The following is a 27,979-nucleotide window of genomic DNA, read 5'->3' as shown; positions in this document are numbered from 1 at the left end:
CCTGAAAGCTCAGAATGATGATCACATGGTTTTAAAAATAATTTATTTCATTAAGTAGTTTTAAAAAGACAAAATCACCACAGGACACATGACTATGCATTCAGTGGAACCGGGGCCAACTTCTTATACAAACAAATGGAGAAACAATCAAAGAAGGCCTAAACCTCAGAAAACAGGAGCAGAAGTCTGCAAAGTACGGGCAAATCACTTTAGCTTCCATCTGAATATTTACAAAAATATATAGGACGGCACGGTCAAATTTTAGACAAAACAGATCATCACTATGACTACATCTGTGTTCTGATTTCTTTGAGAATAGAGATGTCTTTTAAATGCCATTTGGTTTTTAGAACAGAATGTATTTTTCTGTCTTAGGCTTAAGTCGTCTGCTACACAAGTGAAAACACCCTGTGTAACAACCTTTTGAATTTTAAAATCCAAATCTTGGTTCCAATATTCCTGACCTGCCTCTCGTTATCGTGTGAAAGAAATAAGTTTCTGGGTTTTTTTTAACATAAATTTAAATTCAGAATATTTACAACTAAAAAATCTCACGTCTACTTGCTGTCACTGTATATTCTCAAAAAGTAAGTTCGGGAAAACCAGAAGCGGTTTACAAAAGGCACTGGACTCCGCAGAAGCATTAGAAGTTTTCACTTTGGATAAAACACTGGCAGTGTCCCCAGAACACCGCTGTGAGCTGTCGTTGGTGACACCCAGAGAAACAGCCCTCGGCTCAGCTGCAGCGTCCTGGCACAGAAAGCTCTGTGCGCAGACCCTCCAGCAGGTACAGCCAAGGGGGAGGGACGACAAACTGCACTAAAGGAACGGAGCTGGCATCAGATACGTCCTCCAAAGTAAACCTTTCTTTTCTGCACCAACACGCAATGCTCTTTCATAAAGCAAACCCAGCTGGAACGTGTCCTAAACTACGGGCTACATCTCGAAACTAGGCAACGCCTTGCAGATTATTTTGTTACCACTGCACTGGCAGCTAAATAAGGTGCACTGTGAAAGGCCAAGTGCTGGTGAAAAGGAGATCGCCTTCCAGGGACTGCTGGTGAGGGAGCTGTGTGTGACTCTTTGCATGGCTCCCAACGGCTAGACTTTTTCCAAGAGAAAAGCTCGTTTCATCCTCTGGTCACTCACTTAAATGACTCAACTTGTAAGTGTCGCTGCAAGTCCCCAACACGTTGAAGGCTCGTTCACTCCTGGATGCTCACCTCGCCACTGTGTAACCAGCGGGGCTGAGCAGCAAAGCAGAGAGGCTTTTCTGTCACGAGCCAGGAAGTCAAAGACCCTCCCCAGGAAAGGAAGAGGCACGAAAGTCACCTGTGTTTTAGGAACAAAGCTGAAGTGAATGCAGCTACTCTCGGGGGACGGGGGCCCGCGGGGCGCCCCGGCCTCTCTGGTGCCCTCCTGTGCCCCTGGGGCAGCTAACGAGCCTGTCGCCACCACACTGACGGTTTCCAGGAAATCTGCGTCTGAGTTCGCTTTCACCCACTTCTCTCCAAGTATCAGAAAGCGACATTTTATACAGGACACCTGCATCTTCTAAAATTCTTTCACCCTCTAAATGAGGACTGATATTCTTTCTCTGGGTGAAACTTTAGCAATAAACACATTACCTTTCCTTGTTCCTTTTTTCCTTTTGTTTTTTTTTTTTAAACCCAAAGAAAAAGCTGACCGCCCCAGCAGCGCGCACGGGCCCTACAAGGTGGCGAGCTGGGCCAGGCGCGCCATCCGGTGGAGGTGGCCCCTGCGAGCAGGGCTGTAGCGCCCGGGGCTGCAGCGCCCGGGGCTGCCGCCGCTAGGAGGGCCACCGATGTCCGGCAGCTGAGACTTCACCTTCCCTTTCAGCGAGGGGCTGGGCCAGCTGAGGAAACAGAGAACGGGCGGTCAGCAGGGACGGCGGGGCGGGGTGGGGAGAGCGGAGGCCACAGACCGGAGCCGCGCCCCCGACCCGGGGACCACTGGGGCTCCGGGAAGAGACGCCTCCCACGTGACTGCAAGCTCACACTACTGCGTCCCGCACGGGGGGCGCGGGACCGGAGCGGAACCCTGGCTGCCCCACCCCGCCCCCCTCAGCTCTCAGCAGCACTCCTTCTGCTCCGCCACCCCCGGCCAAGGGCGGGGAGCTCCCCCGTGAACCTGGCGACACCGTCCGCCGGGCTGCAGGTACCTCTGTCTGTCCGCGGGCGAGTAGCGCAGCACGGCACTCCTCCACCTGTGCAGGGCCGGGTACTGGTGAGGGTCCACGTCCGCACACTCCAGGGCCGCCAGAACATCGCGATCCAGTTTTGACGGCTCTTCTCTAGAAGGTGCGAGAGAAGCAGAACAGCCGTGACCACACACGCACCTGGCGCCACCGCCCCCTTCAGAACCAGCAGAGCAACAGAGGCGTGTGTGAGGCCCCAGCACCGCCACCGCAGGCTCCGGCGGTCCGGCCGACATCCAGGCAGCGGGGGGACGCACTGCCCGCAGGAGGAGACTCCGGCCCCAGCCCTGCTGGGAAGATGCGCTCTGCGTACCCCCCCTCCAGGATGATGGAGCAGAAGGTGGGACGGGCCATCAGCCGGGCAACTGAGACCGACCCCAAGACGACCTTTCTTCCAAAAACAAACTAAACCCACAGGACAGCTCAGTGATTGTGGGAAGCAAAGAGGCTGCAAGGACGAGTGAGCAAGGAGACCGCCATCTCCCACCGGCCTGGAGGACACCCGAGGAGCCACATAGACTCGCGAGGGAGACGGAACCACAAGTGCTCGTCAGGCAGGCCAGCGTGGAGGGAACTGTCTGGGAATCACAGAGTGGCGCCCGTGCCCACTGCCCCTCGACGTGTGTGCTTCCCGACTCATACCCAAAAAGGAAGAGGCTCTGGACGGACTCTTTCGAGGCAGGGACCCCCGAGGGCTCAGAACTGCCACCGTGACGGGCCTCTTGCGTGGGACTGTCGGGGTCCAGGCACATGTCAGCCATTCCAGCTGACATTCCGTGCTCTGTCCTTCCTTGGTCATTCCCGAGTTTGTCAGCAGCAAGAGGTCCTAACATGTCACTTTCTGCTGGGTTCACTCTTGATGTCAGGATCCTCTTATCTCTAGTTTTCACAGTTGGACGGGGTGTCTTATTAGAAAAGCTACTTTGTAGATTCTGCAAATTCAGTTTATCAAACTCCACAGTCAAGCCGGAGACAGGTGACAGGAAGGCGTCCTCCCCACTTGGGGCCTTTGGCCTCTTCCCACCCAGGGTCTTGCTGTCACTCGGGGGGCTGCAAAACCCATTTTTGCTGCTGCGGGGACTGGTCGGGGCTGAGGCTTCTATGAGGTCTGTCTTCTGCTCCAAGGGAAGGATGTCACACCCCGAGTCTCCAAAAGCAGCCACCGTGGGCTGGGTGTTGTTTCGGGCTGTGTTTTGCCGGTTTTTGATCTCTTCCAAGCTCATGTCATCATCTTCATCTAGAAACGCCCTCACGGAGATGGAATTGCTGCACTTCCTGTGACGGCCTGTGAGGGAGAGACGGTATGGATGGCGGCTGTGGGGTGTCACCCCGCACAGCGCAAACCCTGCGACGAGTCACTCCCGCATTCCAAGCCTCCTCCCTCCTCAGATTCCACGACAGAAAACCACTTGCAACATGCCTTGGGAAAGGCAAGCAGGAGCCCGCAGACAGAATGCCAGGCTCCAGGCCCAGCTGTTCCCCCTCACAGGCAGGAAAAGGAGAAGGAAGCCGGCTGGTTGCCACGGATGCGGCCACAGGACGGGCTGCCAGTCCCGCCGGCCGCAGACGCACTGCATGCTCTTACCGAGGGCTGAGGCGTCCTCCTGCAGACAGGCGGCATTTTCCCCCATGTCTTGTTGGGTCTTTTTGCCCACTTCCTGCTGGGTGAGATATTCTTCTAGTTTCTGCAGGCCCGCCTGGGAAGACAGATCAACAAAACAGCCCAGAAAGTCCCAGTATTCGACCCAGGGATACCCCAGCTCATGAGCCAGCTGCCTGTAAGAATAAAGCAAATTAACCAGTTGTGAGACCAGAAGAAAAACTCACAGAACTAACTAAACAGAAAAGGGCCATTTGACACTGGAAGTGCCAAAACGGCACCTGCAACCTTGGCTACAATTCCATGTTATCCTAAATTTGGGGCTGAATCAGTGCACTCCACTTCCTGAAGCAGCACCCCCTCACTGGGCAGGACCCTGTTACAGAGCAAGCCAGGGTCACGGGGAGAAAGGAGACGCCAGCCGAAGTGTAGTGCTCACACCGACACTCACGAGCATTGAAAAAAGGGCAAACGGTGAAACTCCACTAACAGGACATTTCGGTTCTCATGAAACCGTACAAAGTCGGAGATGATTCGGGTTTGGGCCAGACATGAACATTTAGAGGTCCTTTTCACTTTCAAGTCGTAAACCTAAGGCTGGGCACATATTTTGAGAAAAAGTTCTAAAATGATTCAATTGAGCTTTATTTGCTCACACTGTAAATTAGCTTCTGAACTGTGGAAAACACTTTTCAGGGGCCTCTTTCACTAGCAGCTTCTGGCCACGCCCCCCTCTTGTGTTTGATCTTCTCCATGGCGGTGCGGCGCCTTCTCCCACACACTGTCATGCCCCTCGGCCACCCCACCCCCGGGAGGGACTGCTTTCACGGAGACTTTTGCTGCACAAGCTGCAGGGGGCACGTTCGCAAGGAATTAGACCTTAGTGAAAAGGCCTTAAAAGTCTCCAGTCAACGCCTTCTGGGAACTGCTGTTTTGAAAGCCCCAGTCAGCACACGAGGGCACAGCACGCGAGGTGACACCAGCACTTGGCCCTCTGTCACTTCGTGCCCTTTAAGTACCTTCCCACTCTCTCGATGCCTCTCTCCGGATCAGACTTCCTGACGCTGTGGAAGAAGCCCGCTTTCTCTCGAGGCGGGGTTTTCCAGAGTCGGCGAAAATCTTCTGCCTAGAACAGAAGTGTGTTAAGCTGCGCTAGGCATCCACGTCACCAGGCAGCCCTCCCCCACCAACCCAGCGCGCGCAACATGCCCACTGCCCTGGAGCTAAGGGGCCGTGGCTGCGTCCCGGTGAGGCCAGGAGGGACCCTGGCAAGGCCTGGGCTGGGCTGAGGATCAGAGCTGACCCAGGAGGCCCCGAGGGAGACACTGCAGAGCTGTCACCCCAAGGGCCTTGAGTCACCTTGCCATCACATGACAGGAAAATAAATATTTGTGCTTTCGGTATTTCATGCAGCTGAATCTAATCCTAACGTTTTTATAGTTTCAGGGAACTAACTATCGATAGTTACAACTTTCTTTTCTTTTCTTTTTTTTTTTTGCGGGCCTCTCACTGTTGCAGCCTCTCCCGTCGTGGAACACAGGCTCCGGACGCGCAGGCTCAGCAGCCATGGCTCACGGGCCCAGCCGCTCCACGGCATGTGGGATCTTCCTGGACCAGGGCATGAACCCACATCCCCTGCATCGGCAGGTGGACTCTCAACCACTGCGCCACCAGGGAAGCCACAACTTTCTTTTAAGAGGAAAGATTATATACAGGTCAGTGTATGAAGTACCTCAGTCTGGAAGGTGAACACCGGAGTCTGCAAATGGAAGTTTCCTAGTGACAGTACAAATCCAAGGACCCTGGAATGGACAGCCTAGCCACCTGGGCAATATGGTGTGCGAAGGGCCATGGGCACCTGGGGGAGGGGAGTCAGGTGACGCTGGTGTGAGGAGCGTTAGCCCAGGCAAACCTCGCTTCTCGGAAGCACGGCTCATCACATACCTGCCCTGGCTAATGAAAACAGGGGCAGGCTTCCCTGGTGGCACAGTGGTTAGGAATCCGCCTGCCAATGCAGGGGACATGGGTTTGAGCCCTGGTGTGGGAAGATCCCACGTGCTGCAGAGCAACTAAGCCCGTGCATCACAACTACTGAACCTGCGCTCTAGAGCCCACGAGCCACAACTACTGAGCCCACGTGCCGCAACTACTGAAGCCTGAGCGCCTAGAGCCTGTGCTCCACAACAAGAGAAGCCACCGCTACCTGCAACTAGAGAAAGCCCATGTGCAGCAACAAAGACCCAACACAGCCAAAAATAAAATAAAAATAATAAAATAAATTTAAAAATAAGTAAATAAATGTTAAAAAATAAAGAAAGAAAGAAAGAACAGGGTCAAGACACTCGTTTCTCCAGGGAAGTTCTGAAGCCTCACTGACAACTCTCTGGGGTCCTGGTCTCCAGGACCAAACACAAAGCAAAAGGCTGGAACAACCCAGCATGCTGGTGGGATGGCCAGGAGCTATTCCAGAAGCTTCCACAGATGCTCACCTTGGACGGACTCAGGGGCCCTGCAAAGGCTCGCAGGGTCAGAACGGGGTCTCTGGGGCCACCTCCACCGTGGCTGATGTGAGAGACCTCGCCCGGGTGGTCTGAAGACCACAGCTCCCCAATCACGGGAGAAGACGTGTCCTCTGCCCTCAGGAGGGGCACGTAGTAGTGACCTGGGAGAGGAAACACACCAGGGCTGGACCATCTGCGTGGACAGCCCCACACCCAGTGGATGTCAGGCACCTGGGAACCAGCCTGGGCAACAGCGCGGTTGCTACCCCACGGGCTCTGCACGTGAGTCAGCGATGCTAACGGTGAATGAAAAGGCCGCCACAGCCCCGGAGCCAAAGGACCCAGGCAAGAGGCCAGTCCACGCCAGACTCCTGCACATAACGAGCCCTGCGTTCTTCCTCTGCAGGGAAGTAAAAAGAAGGGGGGGGGGCGGCAAACACCTGCTCACCCCCAGGTTCTTACGAGGCAGGACCTGTGAACCAGAGCAGCGGAAGCCAAGCAGAGGAACATTACAAAGAAGACACGTTTGACCCCCTCCCTCCCCAGCTCCCTCTTCTGTTTCGTACGTTACAGTTTTGTATCATTGAACACCCGTCTCCAAACAGACCTAGAATCACAACCTGGAAAGAAGAAAGGCAGCGAGGCCACAGGGATGGGGCGGGGGGCAGGAAAGGCCCAGAGACATCGGGCGAGCGACAGTGGTGGCCGCTGGGCGCCACCGCAGGCCTGGCCGACCCCTGCACTAAACGGAGACCAACGGGGAGTCGGGTAGGAATGGCAGCCGAGAGAGAAGTAAGGACGGGCAGACGGGGGAGGCCGAAGAGCCTCAAGCATCCGAGGCCAGGCCCTCCAGCGCGCGGGGCCAACTCCTCAAACTGCCCGGAAACAAGGCAGAGGAAGGGCTGGGAAATGCCTCCCGCCCCTGGCTGCCTTCGCGCCCCTGCGGCCTGCGAGCCGGGAGCTTGGGTCCAGAGGCGCCAGGCCCCGAAAGCCGAGTGCGAAGCGCTGCCCCGCAGGCCACGGTCTGAAAGGCCCTCGGCCTGGAGTGTGGCGATCCGGGGCGGCGAGGCCGCAGGGCGGGGGACCGGCTGGCCAAGGGGCTCCAGGCAGGCCCCTCCCACCTCCCCGCCACCCTGCAGGCTGTGCCCGAGGAAGAGGGCCGCGGAGGTCGAGGGGCAAGGCCGTCAGCAACAGACAAATGACAGACAAGTCGGTCTCCCAGGAGCGGGAGGTGCAGCACAGGGTAGCTCGGAGGCTCCCAGCAGCCCCTGCTTCACTCCTGCACACAAGGCCTGGCCTAGATGCCGCCCAGGACTTGCCCCACCGTGGGCCACACCTCGGGCGCCCACTCCCCACTTACCCTTTAAATAGTCTCTAATCCGCTCCTTCAGTTCCACAGATTTATTTTTGCTTCTTTCACAAATAACCTGTTTTAAAAAAACAGAGTACGTAAACGCTCTAAATCTGATTGATCACATCTTATCATTAAAATGATTTCATAAGGGCAACTTGTAAAGTCGGTGAAACAAGGGTAGTGTCCTAACGCTGAGCATCTCATAAAGCCCACAATAAAAACGCGTGTGGAACAGCGGAGCCCTCCTTCTCGTTCTGTAACGGCTTCGAGGGGCCAGGACAAAGAAGAACCAGCTCTGAGATTACAGGCGAATTTTGTCTTCTTTCTTCATGCTGCTCTCCATTTCCTAATTTTCTGCAAGGAAAGGAAATCTTAAGGTACACCATCAAGTCAGAGCAGAGATGCAGACACGCCCGCACCTTCGGTCTGGGCGCCTCCCTGGCTAGGAGCCTGTCTGCTATGGTTTGGCTGGGTTGATATACAACTCGCATCTAACACGAACACAAGTTTTATTCTTGCAACTACAGGAATCGATGTTCTCAGCCATTAGAGAACTGTGAACATTTTAGCTACAAACAATAAAAAAAAACAAAAGAACCAATAACCTTAAAATAAGAAGGAAGGAACCACAAAATTACCACCTCCTGCCAGCCTGTGACAGAAACAAACTACAACCGCACAGTGGACCCTTCAAGTAGTGCAAGTATTTTCTTTTAAATTCTGTAACTGATTGTGAGAGATGTCCAACGCTCTAAAAACGTGTTACCAAATAGCACTTTATATTGAGAAAATACACATACCCATGCACACAAAAAGCTGAGTCAGATTTATGCAAAATAATGGTAATTTCTGAGTTGCGGAATTGTCCGGTAAATTTTATCCTTTTTACCTGTATTCTAAACTTTCTACAGAAGTGGGCACGACTTACATAATCCCAGCAACTACAGAGGAAGTGGCACTGCCAGAATCGGACCTTACAGATTCTACTTCCAAAGGGCTGGCAGGTCCAGGCCAGCTCACAACTCCAATGCCTGGTACAAATTAACCATCTTCCAGTTCTTTTCAGGCCCACTCTCCTCTCCACCTCACTGCACAGAGGCACCTCTGCCCTCTCTAAGGCACATGTGCCCAACTGCTGACAGATCATGACAAGGCCTGTTTCCTAAGGCTTGTATGGGCCAGGTGAGAACACCGGGGAGGGGCTCAGGACAGCGCCTGGTGCACACTGAGCTCAACACATGTCAGCTACTTGCAGCAGCAGCATCCTCACCAGCACGTTACCCCACCATCATCACCATCTCCACCATCCATCAGTCAGTCACCACCATCCTCACCAGCACCATCCTCATCACCACCATCCTCACTAGCAGCAGCAGCAGCGTGAGTGCCACCTCCTCTGCTCTCTCTGACCCTGGTCAGCTGAAGGACTCACAGAGGGAACTTGACAAAAGACAGTGAGCTGCTGAGAACAACCTGACCACCAGTTTCAGGAAAATAAAATCAGCAAACAGGCAGTTCACTCCCTCCGGGCTTTACAGAGGCAGCGTCTTCACAGAGTGCATCTTACTCAACAATTAGGGCTCTAAGGTGTGCCACAAGGCACACACAGTCACACAGAGTTACCTGCGTGGTCACAACAGCTGTGATCGCAGACTGTAATTTTATGTATTTTCATTTCTAACACTATGTAGTAATAGCATTTTAATAGGTACTTACATCTTCAGGTGTTTTATCATATTTATTTCTTGGGTTTTTTACAATCAAAGGGTGTGAAGAGAGCACATTGACCACATCTGCGTTTCCAAACTTACAAGCAAAATGTAATGGTGTGTCGTAGCCCTGAGAGAGATGAAAAGGAAGAACACTTACTTCTTATACATACTTTTTTGCTTCCTAAGGTTGCTTTAAGGTAAAAATAGGTATTTAGTAAAACAAACAATCAAACAAAAACACTCAAAAATAAAAGACTATAAGAAGACAGTGCTTTTATAACTGGCATGCTGGCACACACCCACTTCATGCCAGGGCGTGAGCCCGGCACAACGTCCCAGTTCCTGCGTGTCTAGTGCCTGTGGGAAGCTTACAACAGAGCTAGGGTGTAACACCTGCTCAGCAAACGGCAGCTTTAACAACTCAGGGCCCTGTACAATGTCTTAAAATCAATGTTCAAAAAGCAAAATAGGGCTTCCCTGGTGGCGCAGTGGTTGAGTGTCTGCCTGCCGATGCAGGGGACAGGGGTTCGTGCCCGGTCCGGGAAGATCCCACATGCCGCGGAGCGGCTGGGCCCGTGAGCCATGGCCGCTGAGCTTGCACGTCTGGAGCCTGTGCTCCGCAACGGGAGAGGCCACAGCAGTGAGAGGCCCGCGTACCGCAAAAACAAAAACAAACAAAAACAAACAAACAAACAAAAGCAAAATAAACAGATGAAGACAACCTCCAGAATGAAGCAAAGACCACGATCCGGTCTGTGCTGAGAACTTTCTCTAGTCGCTAGTGTTGCAGCAAACGAAACTCTCCCCTCCTGACTTCACGAGGTTTTCCAGTGCGGACCTGTCCCTGGTGGCATCCTTCCCCGGGCTGCCCGCAGGCCAGCAGAGCTGTGGAACCACCACCTCCGGCACCTTCACCTGGACAGCCTCAGGCTCAGAAGCAGCTCATCCCAAACAGAACTCGCTCAAGTCCACCTGCGGCCACCGCACGTTCCAGCCCTCAGGTCCCTCCCTCCGGACGCCATGCTGCATTCGCCCAGAGCTTCTCCCCCAGCTCCAGCCCCCACTCCACTAGGCGACCCCGGGGCCTTGTGCAAGCAAATACCCTCAGGCCGGCTCCGATCCCTGCTCCACACCTTCTAGGGGCATCTCGCTACCTCAACATCCTGTCGGCACCACCACTCCCTCTCCCACACAGTCAGCCGCCGGGGCTCCGTGGGCCACCCAGGCCCTGTCAGCACCTCCGGCCGGCCTTCCACAGCTGCAGACGGCACAGGAAGAACGAGCAGAGCTATGCTCCAGTCAGGCGCTTCCTGGTCCATGGTCTACCTGAGTCGCCTCCAGCCCTGCGGCCCAGGCTCCAGCATCGGCACAGCTCCCGGCCAGCCCCACGGGGCCGGGGCCGCTGCACATCGGGGCGGCCGCGTCCACTCGGCGTTCAGGGCATCAGACCGCAACATGCCCCCCACACCCCTTTCCTCCTGGCCACCCCTCTCCCTCACCCACACAACGTCCTTCTCTAACCTGCTCCGAGCCCCCGCCAACTTGACCCCAGCCTCTGCCCCATTCCCGCGCAGCCGGCGGGCTGTGGGCCCTCCCGCCACGCCCTGGTGACCCCGCTTTTCCTCCACACCACACCCTCTGGGGAGCCCCCGGCCTTGCTACACAGTCCAGGCGCTTGAGGCGATTCCTACTCTTAGCGCCTATGGTCAGGGGACGTGACCTGTAACATCTAGTTTCCAGAATTTATTCAGCGGTCTCTGTGGATCCACAGATGCGTATTTTCAACAAGCGCTGCCGGCGTTAAGAGAAGACTGTATTTCCCGCCGGGCACATGTCCTGCATCGCGTGTAGGAGCTACACTTCCCGACTGAAGTGTCGCACAGCCTTACTGTGTTCACACTTAGTCTCATACACTTGGATTTGGTTCCTTCTGCCCTATTTCACACTTACTATTCCTTTCATGTAGCTACCGTTTTCTCTTTTATGCCCTTCTTTAATTTTGCTAGCATGGCCAAATTTATCTCCATTCCCCCTTTTCTTTCTTGCTAATTGAGAAGTTATTCTTGCTTGCAGTTCTGGGGTTCAATGTATCATATTCAGTATGTTACGAAATAATACAATAGGCTTTTTAAAATTCCCTCTCCTGCCCACCACGACTTCTCACACCCCTAGGTTTCTCTCAGAAACAATCCTTGGTTCTCAGCCATCTCTGGGTTTTCCCTCATATAAATATGTAAAAACTCTTCTGTTTCAAGAATCCTTACTTAAGCTTTGTGCACCATCTCCCCACTGGAACTTCCCTGGTTATCCAGGGGTAAAGAATTCGCCTTCCAATGCAGGGCACATGGGTTCGATCCCTGGTCGGGGAGCTAAGATGCCACGTGCCACGGGGCAACTAATCCCGCATGCTGCAGCTACTGAGCCCACACGTCTTAGAGAGAGAAAAACCCCATGCCACAACTAGAGAGAAGCTCGGGCGCCGCAACGAAAGATCCCGCATGCCGCAACTAAGACCTGACGCGGCCAAAATAAATAAATAAATGAAATAAAAATTTAAAGAAAGACGTATCTAGGACACTAGACTACAAGGCACCAAAACCTTCCTACGTCCTTCTCCCTTTAGCTTTGTGGCACTCGCCCACCCTCCTATCAGCTTGGGACTCTCTGAACAAAGGCCAGGAGGGACGTGTCCTGGGGACGGCTCCACCCCAGCTGGGACCCCGGCGCGCCAGCCAGCGGGGTGCACTTCTCACGTGTGAGCGGGTCTGGGTCCAACCGTATCTTTCTGAGTTCTCTGACCTCAACAAACGCACATCTCCTCTGAGCTGACGCAGTGCAGAGACATGGTAAATAAACACCCAAACACTGTTTCCACCCTGAGCCCGGCTACGAGGCGCACCACTCTGTCAGGGGTGTTGAGGTACAGGTCCACCACGTAGCAGATGCGTTTCTCCAGCATATGCGGCTCGTCGTCCGGGTACATGAGCCGCATAAACTCGGGGTTCTCCAGCGTCTCCAGGGTCAGCTGGCACAGGGCAGCCTGGTTCTCTTTGGCAGCAACATGCATGACGTTGTACCGACATCCTTCCTGGAACAGAACCACAGATTTTGGGCTTCACTTTCATCACCGCAGTCTTGATGCTATGATGCTGGAAGCAGGCTTACCTGTACGATGGTCGGGTTGTCCCCCGAACCAATCAGATACCGGGGATTACTCCAGATAAGGTCGGAAAAGGTGTCTTCCTCTCCCTTCTCCACAGCTTTCCGAAGTTTGGCCGTGAGATCTTGTGTACGAGGACTTTTGTAACTGTTTGCTCGCTCTTTGCTTGCTGTTTCTGAATCAGACAAGTACAACCCATCTGTTAAGAGACAGAATTTAAGAACATTTAAGTTCACATTTTCTCATCATCCACTATGCGCTTCACTGAGGGCAAGAAAATCTTTCCCACAGAGGCTGACGATCTCCTTGTAGTGAAAAGTAAGAAACAAGCTGATCCACAGCAGACGGACGTGTGTCCCAGCCCGCGGCAGCGAGGGGAGGGCTCTGCGGAGAAGGCGGGGGAGGAGTGCGAGGGCACGCGGCCAGGACGCCACCCACACTCGCGAGGGGCCTTCCAAGAGCCAGGAGCGCCCCCCAGAAAGGCAGGGAGCCAGGAGGGACTTCTGCCGAATCACGACACCTGCGGAGGTAGGAAGGCTATCTTGAGGAACCTTCACCAAGTGTGAGGGGCCTCTAAGCGCCCCAAATCACTCTGGCCTCCGTGAGGTGGCACACGGACTCTCGATCCAAGGCCAACCGTCTGCAAGGAAAGGCGCATCCTCGGGAGCCCCAGCCAGCCTGGGGAGCAGAGCAGCCGTGAGCCCATGGAGTGGAGGGGACCAGACGAGGCTGGGATGCCGGGGTTCTGTACGATGCTGACAGCAAAGGCCCCTCACAAGACCCTGGTCCTGAGCTAGGAGTGGCGCTGGCCAGCTTTCTGGCTGGACGGTTCAGCCACCGCAGAATCGTCTGCAGCCAAGCAGGTGCCACAGTCTTAGAAGGAAGTGTAGCTTCACGGGGGGAAGTAGAAAGGTCTCAGCACCTAAAAAGGCCCTGAACCCAACAGGCCACAGGGACAAGAGTGTGACAAAGGGGACAGGACAGAAGGCGATGGAGGCCCTTTTGCGGCTTCTCCCACGGTCCCCTCAGCAGCTGCCTGACCCACTTGGCCCCTGCCACTTCCACCCAGACCAGCCTACTGACCCACCCTCCTCCAGCTGCTCCATGGCCTGGGCCTCAGCTCTCTGTTCCCAGCAAACCAGGCTGCTCTCAAAGGTGGAGAGAACTAGTTACCAGGAAAGAGGGAACAAAATACCCAGGAGTAAATCTGACAGTAATGCCAGACAATTTACCTCTTAACCCACCACTGCTAAAGAGCGGCACTGTTTTCACAGGAGAAAGTGGTGAAGAGGTTTTGCTTGGAGAAGGGAAATAATCACAAGTTCCTCTAGCAAATTTCTCTGCATCTTCTCTGCTTGTAAAAGCCTTAAATCGGGATCCTTTGATCATTTTGACAGCTTGCAAGGCTTCCTTCTTGTCTTCATAAACGTGAATCCTTTCTGTGTGGGAAAAGCAGAGACAAGGAACTGCAGCCACCGTCACTTAGTTCACACTTGAAGCCCTGGGTTTGGTAACTAACGACTGTTAGCCAGTGGTCTGGTTTTTCTCTTATTAATATTTCAGAGTTTTAATCTTCAAGAAAAAAGGGTTTACTTAGTGAAAAGAACACAATAACTTTGATCATATGTATGTACACGGATATAAATGATACATATCTTGTACCTGTATATGTAGTTTTTATATCCAAGTATACTATTCCATACCAAAAAGTAGAATTTTTGGACTAACGATCTAAATAAAAATAATTTTAAAAAGTAAGTGAAAAACTACGACTAGGGACTTCCCGGGTGGTCCAGTGGTTAAGAATCTGCCTTCCAATGCAGGGGATGTGGGTTTGATCCCTGGTCAGGGAAGTAAGATCCCACAGGCCGTGGGGCAACTAAGCCCGTGCGCCACAACTACTGAACCTGTGCTCTAGAGCCCGCGAGCCACAACTACTGAGCCCATGAGCCACAACTACTGAGCCCGCGAGCCACAACTACTGAGCCCATGTGCCTAGAGCCCGTGCTCCGCAACAAGAGAAGCTACCACAATGAGAAGCCCGTGCACCGCAACAAAGAGCAGCCCCCTGCTCGCCCCAACTAGAGAAAGCCCGCGCGCAGCAACGAAGACCCAATGCAGCCAAAAATAAATAAATAAATAAATTTATTTACTTATTTAAAAAAAAAAAAAGGTCAATAGGGGCTTCCCTGGTGGCGCAGTGGTTGGGAGTCCACCTGCCAATGCAGGGGGCACGGGTTCCTGCCCCGGTCCGGGAAGATCCCACATGCCGCGGGGCGGCTGGACCCGTGAGCCATGGCCGCTGGGCCTGCGCGTCCAGAGCCTGTGCTCCGCAACGGGAGAGGCCACGGCAGTGAGAGGCCCGCATGCCACAAATAAAGAAAGAAAGAAAGAATGAAGTCTTGCCATTTGCGGCAATATGGATGGACAAGGAGGGTATTATGCTGAGTGAAATAAGTCAGACAGAGAAAGACAAATACCATATGATTTCACTTATGTGGAATCTAAAAAACAAAACAAACAAAACAGAAACTGAGTAACAGATACAGAAAACAAGTGGTTGCCAGAGGTGGGTGGGTGGATTAACGGAAAAGTTGAGGGAAATTAAGAAGCACAAACTTCCAGTTACAAAATACATGAGTCACAGGAATGAAATACACAAGGAAAAAAAGAAAAAAAAAGGTAATAGACCTAAATCAAGATAGAGATTTCCCTTATTTGAAAGACAAAAAGGGAAGTTTAATAACATGCAGTATGGTTGATGGAATAGAAACAAGACGCCCGTTTTCTGTTTTTAGATAGATAAGAATGTACATTCCATATTGTATAGCAGAGAGACTGGAAAAGTTACTCTCTCATCCACAGTGAATGGTAACACCGTTTGGAGGGCAGTAGCCCTCAAAGTTTTAAAAATGCATACCTTTTGACCGGACACTTATAGTTACCAATTTTATAAAAATAAAAACAATGTACATACATACAGATATATTTTTTCTTAAATTTAAATATATTAAAAATAAAAATAATGTAAATTTATATATACGAATAAAACAGAGTAAGTAGGGTGAGGAATGATACACAAAAGTACTTATTAAGTGGTTACTTCTACAGAGTAAGATTCTGGTGGGGAGGAAGAAATTTCACTTTTACTTTACAGACTATAAAATGTATACATCATATATACTTTGTTTTACAAAATGCAACTTCATTCTGATCAACATCAAGCTTTCATTACTTCTTTCCAATCCTATCTATTTTAGTCTTGTTTAAAATTACAACTCTTTAATGTTGAAAATTATTTATACCTTCATTGGCCATTTGCATTCATTAATATAAGAGGTGGTCAGGTTACAGTGAATTTGAAAAAAAAGGAAAAAGGAGAAAGGAGGAGAGGAACTTCCCTGGTGGCGCAGTGGTTAAGAATCTGCCTGCCAATGCAGGGGACGTGGGTTTCAGCCCTGGTCCAGGAAGATGCCACATGCCACGGAGCAACTAAGCCCACGTGCCACAACTACTGAGCCTGTGCTCTAGAGCCCGCGAGCCACAACTACTGAAGCCCATGCACCTACAGCCCGTGCTCCACAACAAGAGAAGCCACCGCAATGAGAAGCCCGCGCACTGCAATGAAGAGTAGCCCCCGCTCGCCGCAACTAGAGAAAGCCCGCGTGCAGCAACAAAGACCCAATGCAGCCAAAAATAAATAAATTTATTTTTAAAAAAAGGGAGGGAGATGGTTAATCAAAAAATGGAACCAGCCCATAAATATCTGTAAGTGAAGTATATCTCCACAGAATCCAATTTTCTTAATTTCTAAAACTTTCTATATAGATTTACAAAAAATTCAGGAACATACTATATAAAAATGCTAACAATGGTTAATTTGGAGTGATAAGATTATGGTGTTTAAAGTCTTCTTTCTTCTCCTCTGTAGTCTGTGATTTTCAAAACCCCTCTCCCCCTGCTGTCCACGCACCACCTGTGTAAGAACCACGGCGCTGGTCACATTACCATTTCTCGCCGGGGCGTCCTCGTACGCTGGGCACACCCCATAGTATAGAGGCGGCTCTGCAGAGGCCCGCAGCATGGCTTCGTGGCTGCCGACCCCGGCCAAGGCACTGAAAGGCACTGAGCAGGTCTCAGACGTCACGGCATCTTCCTCCGGAGGATTCAAGCCCACACTATAACCAAAATCTCTGTCTTCAGAAAAGCTGACCCGCTCAGCCGGGCTCCCTACCGCAGACTTCACAACCCTTTGTGTGTCCTGGCCCAGGGCTGGGGCACCTGCAGTGGCGTGGTCTGGAGGGTGCGAAGGCAGTGTACTGTGCTCTAATAAAGCCCGAGCCAACTTTTTCTCAAAAATAAACCTTGTGGTTGATGTAATGGGTCCACATTTCAATCCAGCTTTGATAACTTCTTCTCTAAGGTCATCTGGATTCAGGAGTTTCAATCGAGCCAAGATGGTATCCATTGTCATTTCACCTAGGCCCAAGACAACAAAAATCAGTCTGATGGCTGTAAAGTACATCTTCTCTTAAACGAATTCAGCAAAGTTGCAGGATGCAAGATTAATGCACAGAAATCTGTTACTTTTTTATACACTGATAATGAACTACCAGAAAGAGAAAGTAAAAAATAAATCCCGTTTAAAATCACATCAAAAAGAATAAAATGCCTAGGAATAAACTTAACCAAGGAGGTGAAGACCTGAATAGACAGTTCTCCAAAGAAGACATACAGATGGCCAACAGGCACATGCAAAGGTGCTCAACATCACTAATTATTAGAGAAATTCAAGTCAAAACCACAATGAGATATCACCTCACACTGGTCAGAACGGCCATCATTAAAAAGCCTACAAATGATAAATGCTGGAGAGGGTGTGGAGAAAAGGGAACCCTCTTGCACTGTTGGTGGGAATGTGAATTGGTGCAGCCACTGTGGAGAACAGTATGGAGGTTCCTCAAAAAACTAAAAATAGGGACTTCCCTGGTGGTCCGCCTTCCAATGCAGGGGATGTGGGTTCAATCCCTGGTCAGGGAACTAAGATCCCACATGCCGCCAGGCAACTAAGCCCATGCACTCTTGAGCCCTCACGCCACAACTAGAGAGAAGCCTATGCACCGCAACGAAAGGTCCCGCATGCTGCAATAAAGATCCCAAGGGCTGCAACTAAGACCGATGCAGCCAAATTAAATAAATAAATAGATAGAACTACCATATGATCCAGCAATTCCACTCTTAGAAAGAAAACAAAAACATTAATTTGAAAAACTATGTGCACCCCGATGTTCATAGCAGCATTATTTACAATAGCCAAGATATGGAAGCAACCTAAGTGTCCATCAACAGATCAATGGATAAAGATGTGGCATGTACACACAATGGAATACTACTCAGCTATAAAAAAGAATGAAATCCTGCCATTGGCGGCAACATGGATGGACAAGGAGGGTATTATGCTGAGTGAAGTAAGTCAGGCAGAGAAAGACAAATACTGCGTGTAATCACGAATGTGTGGAATCTAAAAAATAAAACGAACTAGTGAATACAACAAAAAAGAAACAGACTCACAGATTTAGGGACCTAGTGGTTACTAGTGGGGAGAAAAGAGAGGGGAGGGGCAAGATAGGGGTATGGGATTAAGAGATGTCTATGTATAAACTAGACAAGGAACGAGGATAGATTGTACAGCACAGGAAATTATAGCCATTATCTTGTAATAACTTTAACTTTTAATGGAGTACAATCTAAAAATACTGAATCACTATGCTGTAACCTGAACCTAATATGATATTGTAAATCAACTATACTTCAATTTTTTAAAAAGTGGCAAAAACGCTCGCTTCAGGGAATTCCCTGGCGGTAGTGGTTAGGACTCCATGCTTCCATTGCAGGGGGTTCAATCCCTAGTCGTGGAACTAAGATCCTGCAAGCCTCGTGGCACAGCCAAAAAAAAAAAAAAGCTGGCTTCAAATTTTCATTTCAATCCACTATTTCCCCATATTCTCTGGAGTCTATGAACTTTCTATGAGAATTTTCATTAGGTTTTTGTTTCCGGATTTATAACAATCTAAACAAGATTAAGATAGGCAGTGTCTGGTTCATTCGGACAAGAATCTTACAGCCCAGTGTCATGACATGATCTGATCACACCAACATTCTAGGGAGGTCACCATGCTGGGGAAAACAGGCACACCCATCAGCTGTCACCTGCAGTGTGATTAGGAACAAATTCCCAGGAAAGCAACTGGATAATATGCGTCAAAACTCCAACTGCAGAAAGTTATCCTACGGATACATTTGCACTTTATCTCATAAGTCATGAGAAATTATGCAAAGATTTACACAGAAGAGCGTACAGATAGCTCCACAGTCATTTTGCTAATACTGAAAACAAACAGCTACTGTTTAACGTCTGGGGGGCTTCCCACATGCCTGGCTCTGTCCTAAGCACCCTGCCTGCACGAAATTATTTAAAATTCACGATAACTCCACATGCAGATTTTTCACCACTGCTCACTCTGCTGTACAGATGGAGATCCTAAATCAGAGAAGCTAAGTGAACTTGTTCAAGTTATTCAGCCACCAAGCAAGCGGATGTGAACTGCAGCTGGAGCTTTAATCAGTATATTTACAGAAAGAGCAGTTAAATCTATGGGGTAGAGGTTTAAGCATGGTCAGCCAGAATTGGGGAGAAGGTAAGAAATGACAGGGTACAGGCCACTGCTGCAGTTAATGGGGCTGGAGATGAGTGCTCAGACTAGAGAAAAAGGATGTCTCGACCACAGATTAGATGCTGGGGTCGGTGGGTGGGGGGGTGTCTGAGGGATTGCAGTCAGCCTACGATAGATAATACCTAGGTTTCCAGCCTGGACGCTTAGAAAGAGATTCTGCCCAAGGCAGAGAATATGAAAGAACAAATGGGGATTTAGGCGTTGAGCATTAGAAACACCCACTGCACATCAAGTGGGCATTCTGATTTTCAAGTCTGAGATTCAGAAGATAAGCTCAGAGTGAGAAAAACAGCTCCGGGAGTCATGAGCCCATAGGCGGTGGCTATAACCCAGGGATAACAAGGAACACACATGGCCAGTAAGACAAGAATGGGATCTGAGTAACAACAGAGATTGAAAGACAGGTGAGAAAGAAGACAGACTTGAAGAGGCGATCAAGAAAGAACCGGACGTGTTAATACTGTTTATCAGTGAAGCTAGAGTAGAGGCTTTTAGGAGGTGTTTACAGATGAAATTATAGGATATCCCAGGATTGGCTTTAAATTACTCCAGGAGAGCAAAGCAGAGGGGGCAGTGACAGATAAAACAAGACTCAAAATACTAATACCTAATACTTGCAGCTGGATGATGGAAATTTCTGCATATTTCTTTTTTTTTTTTTTTTTTGCGTTATGTGGGCCTCTCACTGTCGTGGCCTCTCTCGTTGCGGAGCACAGGCTCCGGACATGCTGGCTCAGCGGCCATGGCTTATGGGCCTAGCCGCTCTGCGGCATGTGGGATCTTCCTGGACCAGGGCACGAACCCATGTCCCCTGCATCGGCAGGTGGACTCTCAACCACTGCGCCACCAGGGAAGCCCTGCATATTTCTTTTTTAATAACTTTTTATGATACCACCCTCCCCCCTCCAAGATTTCAAAAATGGCTATTACTTATTTTAAACAGTGAATGTATTGCACAGCCCCCTCTAGAGCTGCCAAAGAACATGAAGGGGGAGGCCAACTGACCACAGGATTCCACTCAGGGAGCACCCCTAAGGGCAGTCTTTGAATACTGGGTATAAGGGCAACAGAAGTGATAAGGAACTGATATGAAAGGTATAGGACAGGCTGAAGCCACATGCAAGGCAAAGTCTGAGGGGTAGGGGCGACTAGGGCAGATGCCAGGAATAAACAGAGAGGAATCCACCCAATCCTGGTAATATTCTCTTCTGCATACCCTCCCTGTGTGTTTACTCAAAAGCTACCTTTTTTTCCAGTAAATTTATTTATTTATTTATTTATTTATGGCTGTGTTGGGTCTTCATTGCTGCAAGTGGGCTTTTCTCTAGTTGAAGCGAGCAGGGGCCACTCTTCGTTGCGGTGCGCGGGCTTCTCATTGTGGTGGCTTCTCTTGTTGTGGAGCATGGGCTCTAGGCACGCGGGCTTCAGTAGTTGTGGCTCGCGGGCTCTAGAACACAGGCTCAGTAGTTGTGGCGCACGGGCTTAGTTACTGTGTGGCACCTGGGATATCCTTCCAAACCAGAGCTCGAACCCATGTCCCCTACATTGGCAGGCGGATTCTTAACCACTGCACCACCAGGGAAGTCCTAAAAGCTACCTTTTTAAGACAGGCTAGTCTGAGGGGGTTCTGTCCTTGTAATCAAGCAAGCCCCAAATGGAACAATTACATTACATTATATCACTAACTGGGTGAGCTTGGGCAAGTTATGTAACTCTAAGCCACAGTTTCCTCATCTATAAAAAAGACATAACAACAGCTCTACTTCTTAGCTTGTAATGAGAATTAGATAAAATAATGGATGTGTTTGACACTGACAAATTATCCATTAATGTCAGTTAGGGCTATGAAGTTATCAAGTAATACAGACTTATCAGCCTTGGAGAATACATAGCATGCTAGAAAGTCAACTTGAATAAAGACAAACATGTACACTCTGTTTCTAATATTCTTTTCTTTTTTTTAATTTTTGGCTGCGTTGGGTCTTCGTTGCTGCGTGCGGGGCTTTCTCTAATTGCGGCTAGTGGGGGCTGCTCTTCCTTGCGGTGCGTGGGCTCTAGACACGCGGACTTCAGTAATTGTGGCACATGGGCTTAGTAGTTGTGGCTTGCAGGCTCAGTAGTTGTGGAGCACGGGCTTATTAGTTGCTCCGCGGCACGTGGGATCTTCCCGGACCAGGGCTCGAACCCGCGTCCCCGGCATTGGCAGGTGGATTCTTAACCGCTGCGCCACCAGGGACACCCTGTTACTAATATTCTTAATACAATAAACAAGTATCTGCTCACGTGTGGAAAAGAAACAAAGGATAAAGCAGAAAATAATGAGACTGCTTAGCTTCAGGGGAGGGTGTGAACCAGACAGTAAGGACAGAGGGCAGGGGGAGCAGCACTTCTGAATACGCCTTTACATGTTCTGACCTTTAGAAGCATGTTTAATTCACATACACAAAAAATACGTGGATAAACAAATAGACAGGGGGAGACCCCCAAGTGGAACGCAAACCAAAACAAATTCGCTCAAGGGTGTTACAAGTTCGTATCATAATGAGTGGGAGAGAAGGAACGTACTAACTGAAAGATAACAGCACGTGACCACGTCCTCTAAGGGTAAAGACAGAGGAAGGACAGACAAACACTATACTCTAGCTGGCAGGTGGGTTTTCACAGTGGTATAGGTGAGCAATTCCGAAGCTATCTTATGTGTGCTCTAGGAACCAGCAAATAATTGGATACACTGTGGCTAATGAGAGCCAGTCTCCTCACTGAGAAGGGAGAAGCCCTCAGCAAACTTCTGTAAAGGGCTGGGGAGTAAATTTTGAGTCTTTGTGAGCCTAAGTCCCCCCAAACACTCAAGAGCCACAGAAGGAAGAATATGGCTGTGTTCCAAAAACAGGTGCGGGCAGGATCTGGCCCGTGGGCCACAGTTTGCTGACCCTGGGCTGGAATTAGAAGTGTCTGCCAGACCTCCATCCACTGACTGATAGATAGACAGAGATGTAAAGGTACAGGTATAGGAAACTGAGGTAGGTCTGCAGACTGGATAATACCTCCTGGCTTTCCTACTTGTAGTGATTATGTAAGATACTAACATTGGGGAACCTAAGTGGATTTCATTAACTGCTTATTTTGTAATAATAATAAACACAAGAAGTTGAAAAACAGTACAGAGAGGTCCTGTGGACCCATCACGTGGCTTCCCTCAGTGGCACACCGTAAACACTGCAGTGCGTCATCCAAACCAGGCAGCTGACCCTGGCGCAGCATAGCGAACTAGACCGTGGCCTCACCAGGTTCTGCAGCCAGTCTCCTCTTGTGGCTCTCTGTATGTAATTCCATGATCGTTTATCACACGTATAGCTTCACATGGACATGACTGGTTCCTGAACTGTTCCATCACCACAAAGATCTCCCTCCTGCTGACCTTTTACTGTCATATCCAACCTCCGCCACTGTCCCCTACCCTCGGCAACCACTGACTTGTCCTCTGTCGTTATAATACTTCCGTTTCAAGAATGTTACATAAATGGAATTGTACACTACAGACTTTCTGAGACCGGCTTTTTTCACTCAGCGCGATGCCCTTGAGCTCCACCCAAGCTGCTGATGGATCAACAGTTCTGCCTCACTGCTGAGCAGCATTCCACAGCTCGGAGGTGCCAGTTTTACCATTCACCCCTCGAGACACAACTGGGCTGTTTCCAGTTTTTGGCAATTACAAATAAAGCTATAAACAATCGCATATGGGTTTTTGTGTGAAAATAAGTTTTCGTCCTTCTAGGATAATGCGCAGGAGTGCAGTACAGGTTCGACTATTTGAGCAACTGGCAGTCTGACCTCAGAATGGCTGCACCTTTAAAATTTCTACCAGCAGTAAATGAGACCCAGTTTCTCAGCATTTCCACCAGCATTACCAAATGTCGTCGGTATTTTTTATCTTAGCCATTCTCATAGGTGTGTGGTGGTATCTCACTGTAAGTTCGATTTGTATTTCACTACTGGCTGGTGATGTCGAACATCTTTTCACATGTGTTTATTTGCTCTGTATTAATGACTTAGAAATGAAAGCTAAAAATTAAAAAAGAATTTAATGAATAAGTCACTCGAAACTCTAATCTCGTAGCCCCAGACCCCACTGGCCTCACACGTCCTTTAGCTTTAGGGTCTGCAAGCCTTTCGACTCTGGCGTCCTGCGCTGGGTTCTCTGGCACGGTGTTGACAGTGTAACTGGACAACTGAGCATGCTGTTTCCTAAAAGTACCACCTGAAACTTTCTTAAGGGGATGAGAGAAGGTAGGACAATCAGCATCTCAACAGGGTGGAAGGCAAGCTGGACCTCGTGTCAACAGGCCTACGTCCCCACCTGGCTTCTGCCTTGGACCTGTGTCATCTCTGCCGAGCAGGACCTTCCTGGAGCCTGTTTCCTCAGCTGTAAAAACTAAGTCACCCATAAGGACGGCTTTAGCCCTCAGAGTTCAAGGTAGGTCATCAACTATGCTTTCTGCTAATAAAATTTCATCTTATCAGGGTACTTGAGGAGCTCTTGCTTATCCTCCAGGAAGAAACCAGACTTGCGGGTAAGAGGGTGAATGAAAACTGAACGAAGGCGCGTTCCGGAAGCGCGCAGGGCGCACACGGTCTTCTCAGTCAAATCAGGGGGTCAAACCAGCAAAACTGCGCACAGACGCGGCACCCAGGCTCCCACCCTCTACTCTCTCCCACCGTCTGTGCGCGGAGGACTCGTGACTTTTACTCCAGGTCTTTTCCCAGAACCCCCGACTCAGGCCGGGGAGGAGAGCCCCGGGAGGCGGGAGGGGAGGGGAGGGGGTCCCGGCCTGGGGAAGAGGGGGCTGAGGATCCAGGCCGGGGAGGGGCGCGGGCCCACCGGCGGACCGGCCTTACCTGGATCAGGGACTGGGCCCGCGGCCGCGCAGGGCGGGTCGGGGGGCCCGCTCCGGCCCAGGCCCCGCGGCCGCCTATCCAGCCGCCGCACCAGCCAGCGCACCGCGATCAGCAGCACCGAGGCGCCCAGCAGCTCCCAGGCCAGCGCCGCCCACTCGGCCGCCGCCAGCCGCGGCCACAGCATCGCCGCCGTTCGTCCTGTCGCCGTTGCCGTCGCCGCAGCCGCCGCCGCCGCCCAGGTCCGCCCGCCCGAGGACCCCGCGTGCCGGGCTGCCTGCGCCACTGCCTGACGGCGCCGCGCACGGGGACGGCCGGCGCGGGGCCGGGTCTGCACGCGCGAGACAGGGCGCTCGCCTCCGCGCCCGGCGGCCCGACGGAGGAGCGCGACCGCAGCCCCTGCAGGCGCGGGGCCGGTGAGGACGCTGTCAGGCAGTGGCGCGGGCAGCCGGCACGCGGGGTCCTCGGGCGGGCGGACGGCCCCCCGGGGCGGGTCCAGCGGTCCCAGAGGCCCGGGGCGGGGTGTCCGGGGGAGGGGTCGTCCTGGGCGGGCTTCGGCGCGCGGCCATGCGGTCCGCGAGGATTCCGCGCTGGGGCTTCAGCCCGCAGGCTGGCCGGGCCCAGGTTACGGTCTCGGCGGGACCACAAATGAACCGCTCCGGTTTCCCTGGAAACAACCAGCTTTGTGTTGCGCTGGGTGGAAACTTGGCTGCTTCGGCAGGTAAAAGCGACCAAGGTCCTACAGGCGAACGTCGGGTATGTTACTCTCACGGACACACTTTCAAACAGCAGAGGTTCTGACAGCTTGGGATTCTAGAGAACGAGTTTCTCCGCCGAAGCAAGCCGACTTTCCAGCCGCAGCGTGACTCCTGTTAACTTTGCAGCAGACTCGTCTCTGCGTCTGGCTTATCGGGCTCGGATTACTCTCTTAGCCGGAGTAGGTTACTTTCTCACCACCCTAGCCCTGTGGGCACCCACGGCTTCCCAGAAACGGATGCACAGCTGTACCTAAGGTGTCAGGCTCCACGCTGTGTGACCCCATTCACTGGACGTTCACGCAAAGGGACAGGCAGGGGAGTGGTCGCCGCGGGCGGGGGAGGGGCTGACTATAAAGTGGCTTAGGGAATTTTAAAGACTGCTGGAAGCTTTTGTCTTAATTGTGGTAGTGTCACACAACTACATATGCTTGTCAAAACTCTCAGGCATGTACAATAAAAAGGGTTAATTTTACTGTGTAATTTATACATTAACTTTTTAAATAGAAAAAAACCTAAAGAAATAAAATTGACATCCTTGGTTAAAAAAAATTGGATGGTACTAACAGTCAATCGAGCACAACAGAAGAATCAGTGAATTTGAGGATGGGTGAAATGCAAATTAAACCCAGAACGATACTACTTTACACCCACCAGGATGGTTAAAATTAGAAGACAGTATCAAATTTTGGTGAGAATGTGGAGCAGTTTTATAATTCTCATACACTGCTGGTAGGAGTGTATAATGAGCCAACCACTTTGAAAACTATGAGGCAGTTTCTTGTAAAGTTAAACGTAGGCCTCCCTATGGTTCAGCAGTGCAGCCCTAGGTGTGAAAAAGAAAGTTCACAGAATGTTCATAGCAGCTTTATTCATAATAGCCAAACGAGAAACACCCAGATGTTTGGATAAACCCCATAAGAATGGATAAACAAATTTGGAATCTTCATATGATAATCCTATGGAGGTTTATTATTAGCGACAAGGTGGCCGAATCTGAAAACCACGCTAAGCAAAAGAACCCCACACGAAAGTGGTAAGGCAGAGCTTATGGTGATAGAAATCAGAACAGGGGTTGCCTGAGTGGGGTGGTGAGCTGGGAGGGACATGAGGGGACATTCACTGTGAAAGAGACGCTCTGCATCTTATTGTGTTGATAGTAATACAGGTACACATTGGTTGACATTTGTCAAAACTCACCAAAATAGACACTTAAAATCGGTGCCTATTTTAGTGTAAATTCTGTCTACATTTAAAAAGGAAGAGGGGGGCTTCTCTGGTGGCGCAGTGGTTGAGAGTCCGCCTGCCGATGCAGGGGACACGGGTTCATGCCCCGGTCCGGGGGGATCCCACATGCCGCGGAGCGGCTGGCCCCGTGAGCCATGGCTGCTGAGCCTGCGCTTCCGGAGCCTGTGCTTCACAACGGGAGAGGCCACAACAGTGAGAGGCCCGCGTACCGCAAAAAAAAAAAAAAAAAAAAAGGAAGAGGGGCTTCCCTGGTGGTCCAGTGGGTGGGACTCCGCGCTCCCAGTGCAGGGGGCCCGGGTTCAATCCCTGGTCAGGGAACTAGATCCCGCATGCATGCCGCAACTAAGAGCCCGCATGCGGCAACTAAAAAAAGATCCCGTGTGCCACAAGTGAGATCCAGCGCAACCTAAATAAATAAAAAGGAAGAGCAAGCACCATGTTAGAATGACATCTTACCATTTGTTGTTTTTAACTTCTAAGTACCTGAGAACAGACCTCAGTCCCCAGCTGCTCCCCAGTCTTGACCTTTCTGTGAATCTGTGCCACTGTGCAGTGATGAGTGCCAGGCCCTGGGCAGACCTTCCCTGCCTGCTGGGTAACTGTAGGTGGATTCTTTCACCTCCCTGTGCTGCAGTTTTCTCAGGGGTAACATGGGATAACTGCCCCTGTCTCAGAGATGAGGATTAATATGTGCCAGGCTCTTGCTACAGAGCAAGGTGAGGACTTCATAAACGTTAGCTGTTATTACCACTTCTTTCATACTTCAAAAAACATAAAAGTTGTATATATATACATGCCTTTCAAGGGTAGCAGGGTCAGCCCCCATCATGAGGGATTTTGTTATAGTAATCATAAATCCCAGGAATTCAGAGCACAGGGGACTGATTTGAGAGATTGTGTATTGCGATAGAGGCCGTTGCCAGTAGCATCCATCCTCTTGATAACAGAAAGTCCCAGCTGGAGCTGGACACACTGCTACAAACACACATCCTGTGGCCTGGTGACTTAGTGGAGGCAACAGACGGTGTACACAGCTAGTGAGTGACACCCTTGAACGAGGGTGTGCGACGTGCCTTCCACCTGGGAAAATGCAGACAGTAACAAGTGGAACCTGGAGCAGCTGTCCGAGGCCACAGATGGGACTGGAGGTTAGAAGGCACTTGTGTCCTCGGCACCAGAAGCTGCCCTCATCAGGCCTGTTTTTCTGCTTCGGCTGTTACACGAAAGAGAAACCTCTCTCATTTAAGCCATTGAATTTCGGGGTCTCATAGCCTTTACCAGCCTAACCAGTATCTTAGTACCACGATTTTCTGTGGAATCCAGCTAACAATAGGTATGCTATTATGGCTGGATTCTCCTCACCGCCATCTAATGCAGTCTACACTCCATTAAACGAGACTGGGATAAAAGCAGGGGTGGGGGGAAACACAATTCCACTATTAAGAAGCCAACCCTACAGGTGGCCAAGAAGCACATGAAAGGATGCTCAACATCACTAATCATTAGAGAAATGCAAATCAAAACTACAATGAGGTGTCACCTCACACCAGTTAGAATGGGCATCATCAGAAAACCTACAAACACAAATGCCGGAGAGGGTGTGGAGAAAAGGGAACCCTCTTGCACTGTTGGTGGGAATATAAATTGGCGCAGCCACTATGGAGAACAGTATGGAGGTTCCTTAAAAAAGTAAAAACAGAATTACCCTATGAACCACCAATCCCACTACTGGGCATATACCCAGAGAAAACCACAATTGAAAAAGACACATGCACCCCAATGTTCATTGCAGCTCTATTTACAA

At 50.7% G+C, this 27,979-nt stretch overlaps 1 protein-coding gene across 2 annotated transcripts; it reads right to left on the bottom strand.

The window, feature by feature from the left end:
* Nucleotides 1–26: 26 nt before the first annotated feature.
* Nucleotides 27–24,413, bottom strand: ANKLE2 (ankyrin repeat and LEM domain containing 2). 2 transcript variants are annotated; one of them, XM_019942495.3, is made up of 13 exons: nt 24,176–24,413; nt 16,554–17,024; nt 13,778–13,984; nt 12,551–12,744; nt 12,285–12,473; nt 9,390–9,512; nt 7,680–7,746; nt 6,308–6,480; nt 4,838–4,944; nt 3,804–3,994; nt 2,861–3,503; nt 2,183–2,314; nt 27–1,876 (listed from the first exon to the last, which is right to left on the bottom strand). In XM_019942495.3, exons 1-13 carry the CDS (start codon nt 24,357–24,359, stop codon nt 1,711–1,713), a joined length of 2,847 nt encoding a protein of 948 aa, XP_019798054.1. In that variant the 5' UTR covers nt 24,360–24,413; the 3' UTR covers nt 27–1,710. The 2 variants fall into 2 exon arrangements, with proteins under 2 accessions (XP_019798054.1, XP_019798068.1); XM_019942509.3 differs by lacking the exon at nt 16,554–17,024 and having other exon boundaries at nt 24,176–24,412.
* Nucleotides 24,414–27,979: the final 3,566 nt, after the last annotated feature.

This window comes from Tursiops truncatus, chromosome 13 (assembly GCF_011762595.2).
Source record: "Tursiops truncatus isolate mTurTru1 chromosome 13, mTurTru1.mat.Y, whole genome shotgun sequence".
In the NCBI taxonomy this organism is placed as follows: domain Eukaryota; kingdom Metazoa; phylum Chordata; class Mammalia; order Artiodactyla; family Delphinidae; genus Tursiops; species Tursiops truncatus.
Note: the sequence above shows the minus strand (reverse complement) of the source record. Positions and strands in the feature narration are given on the sequence as shown.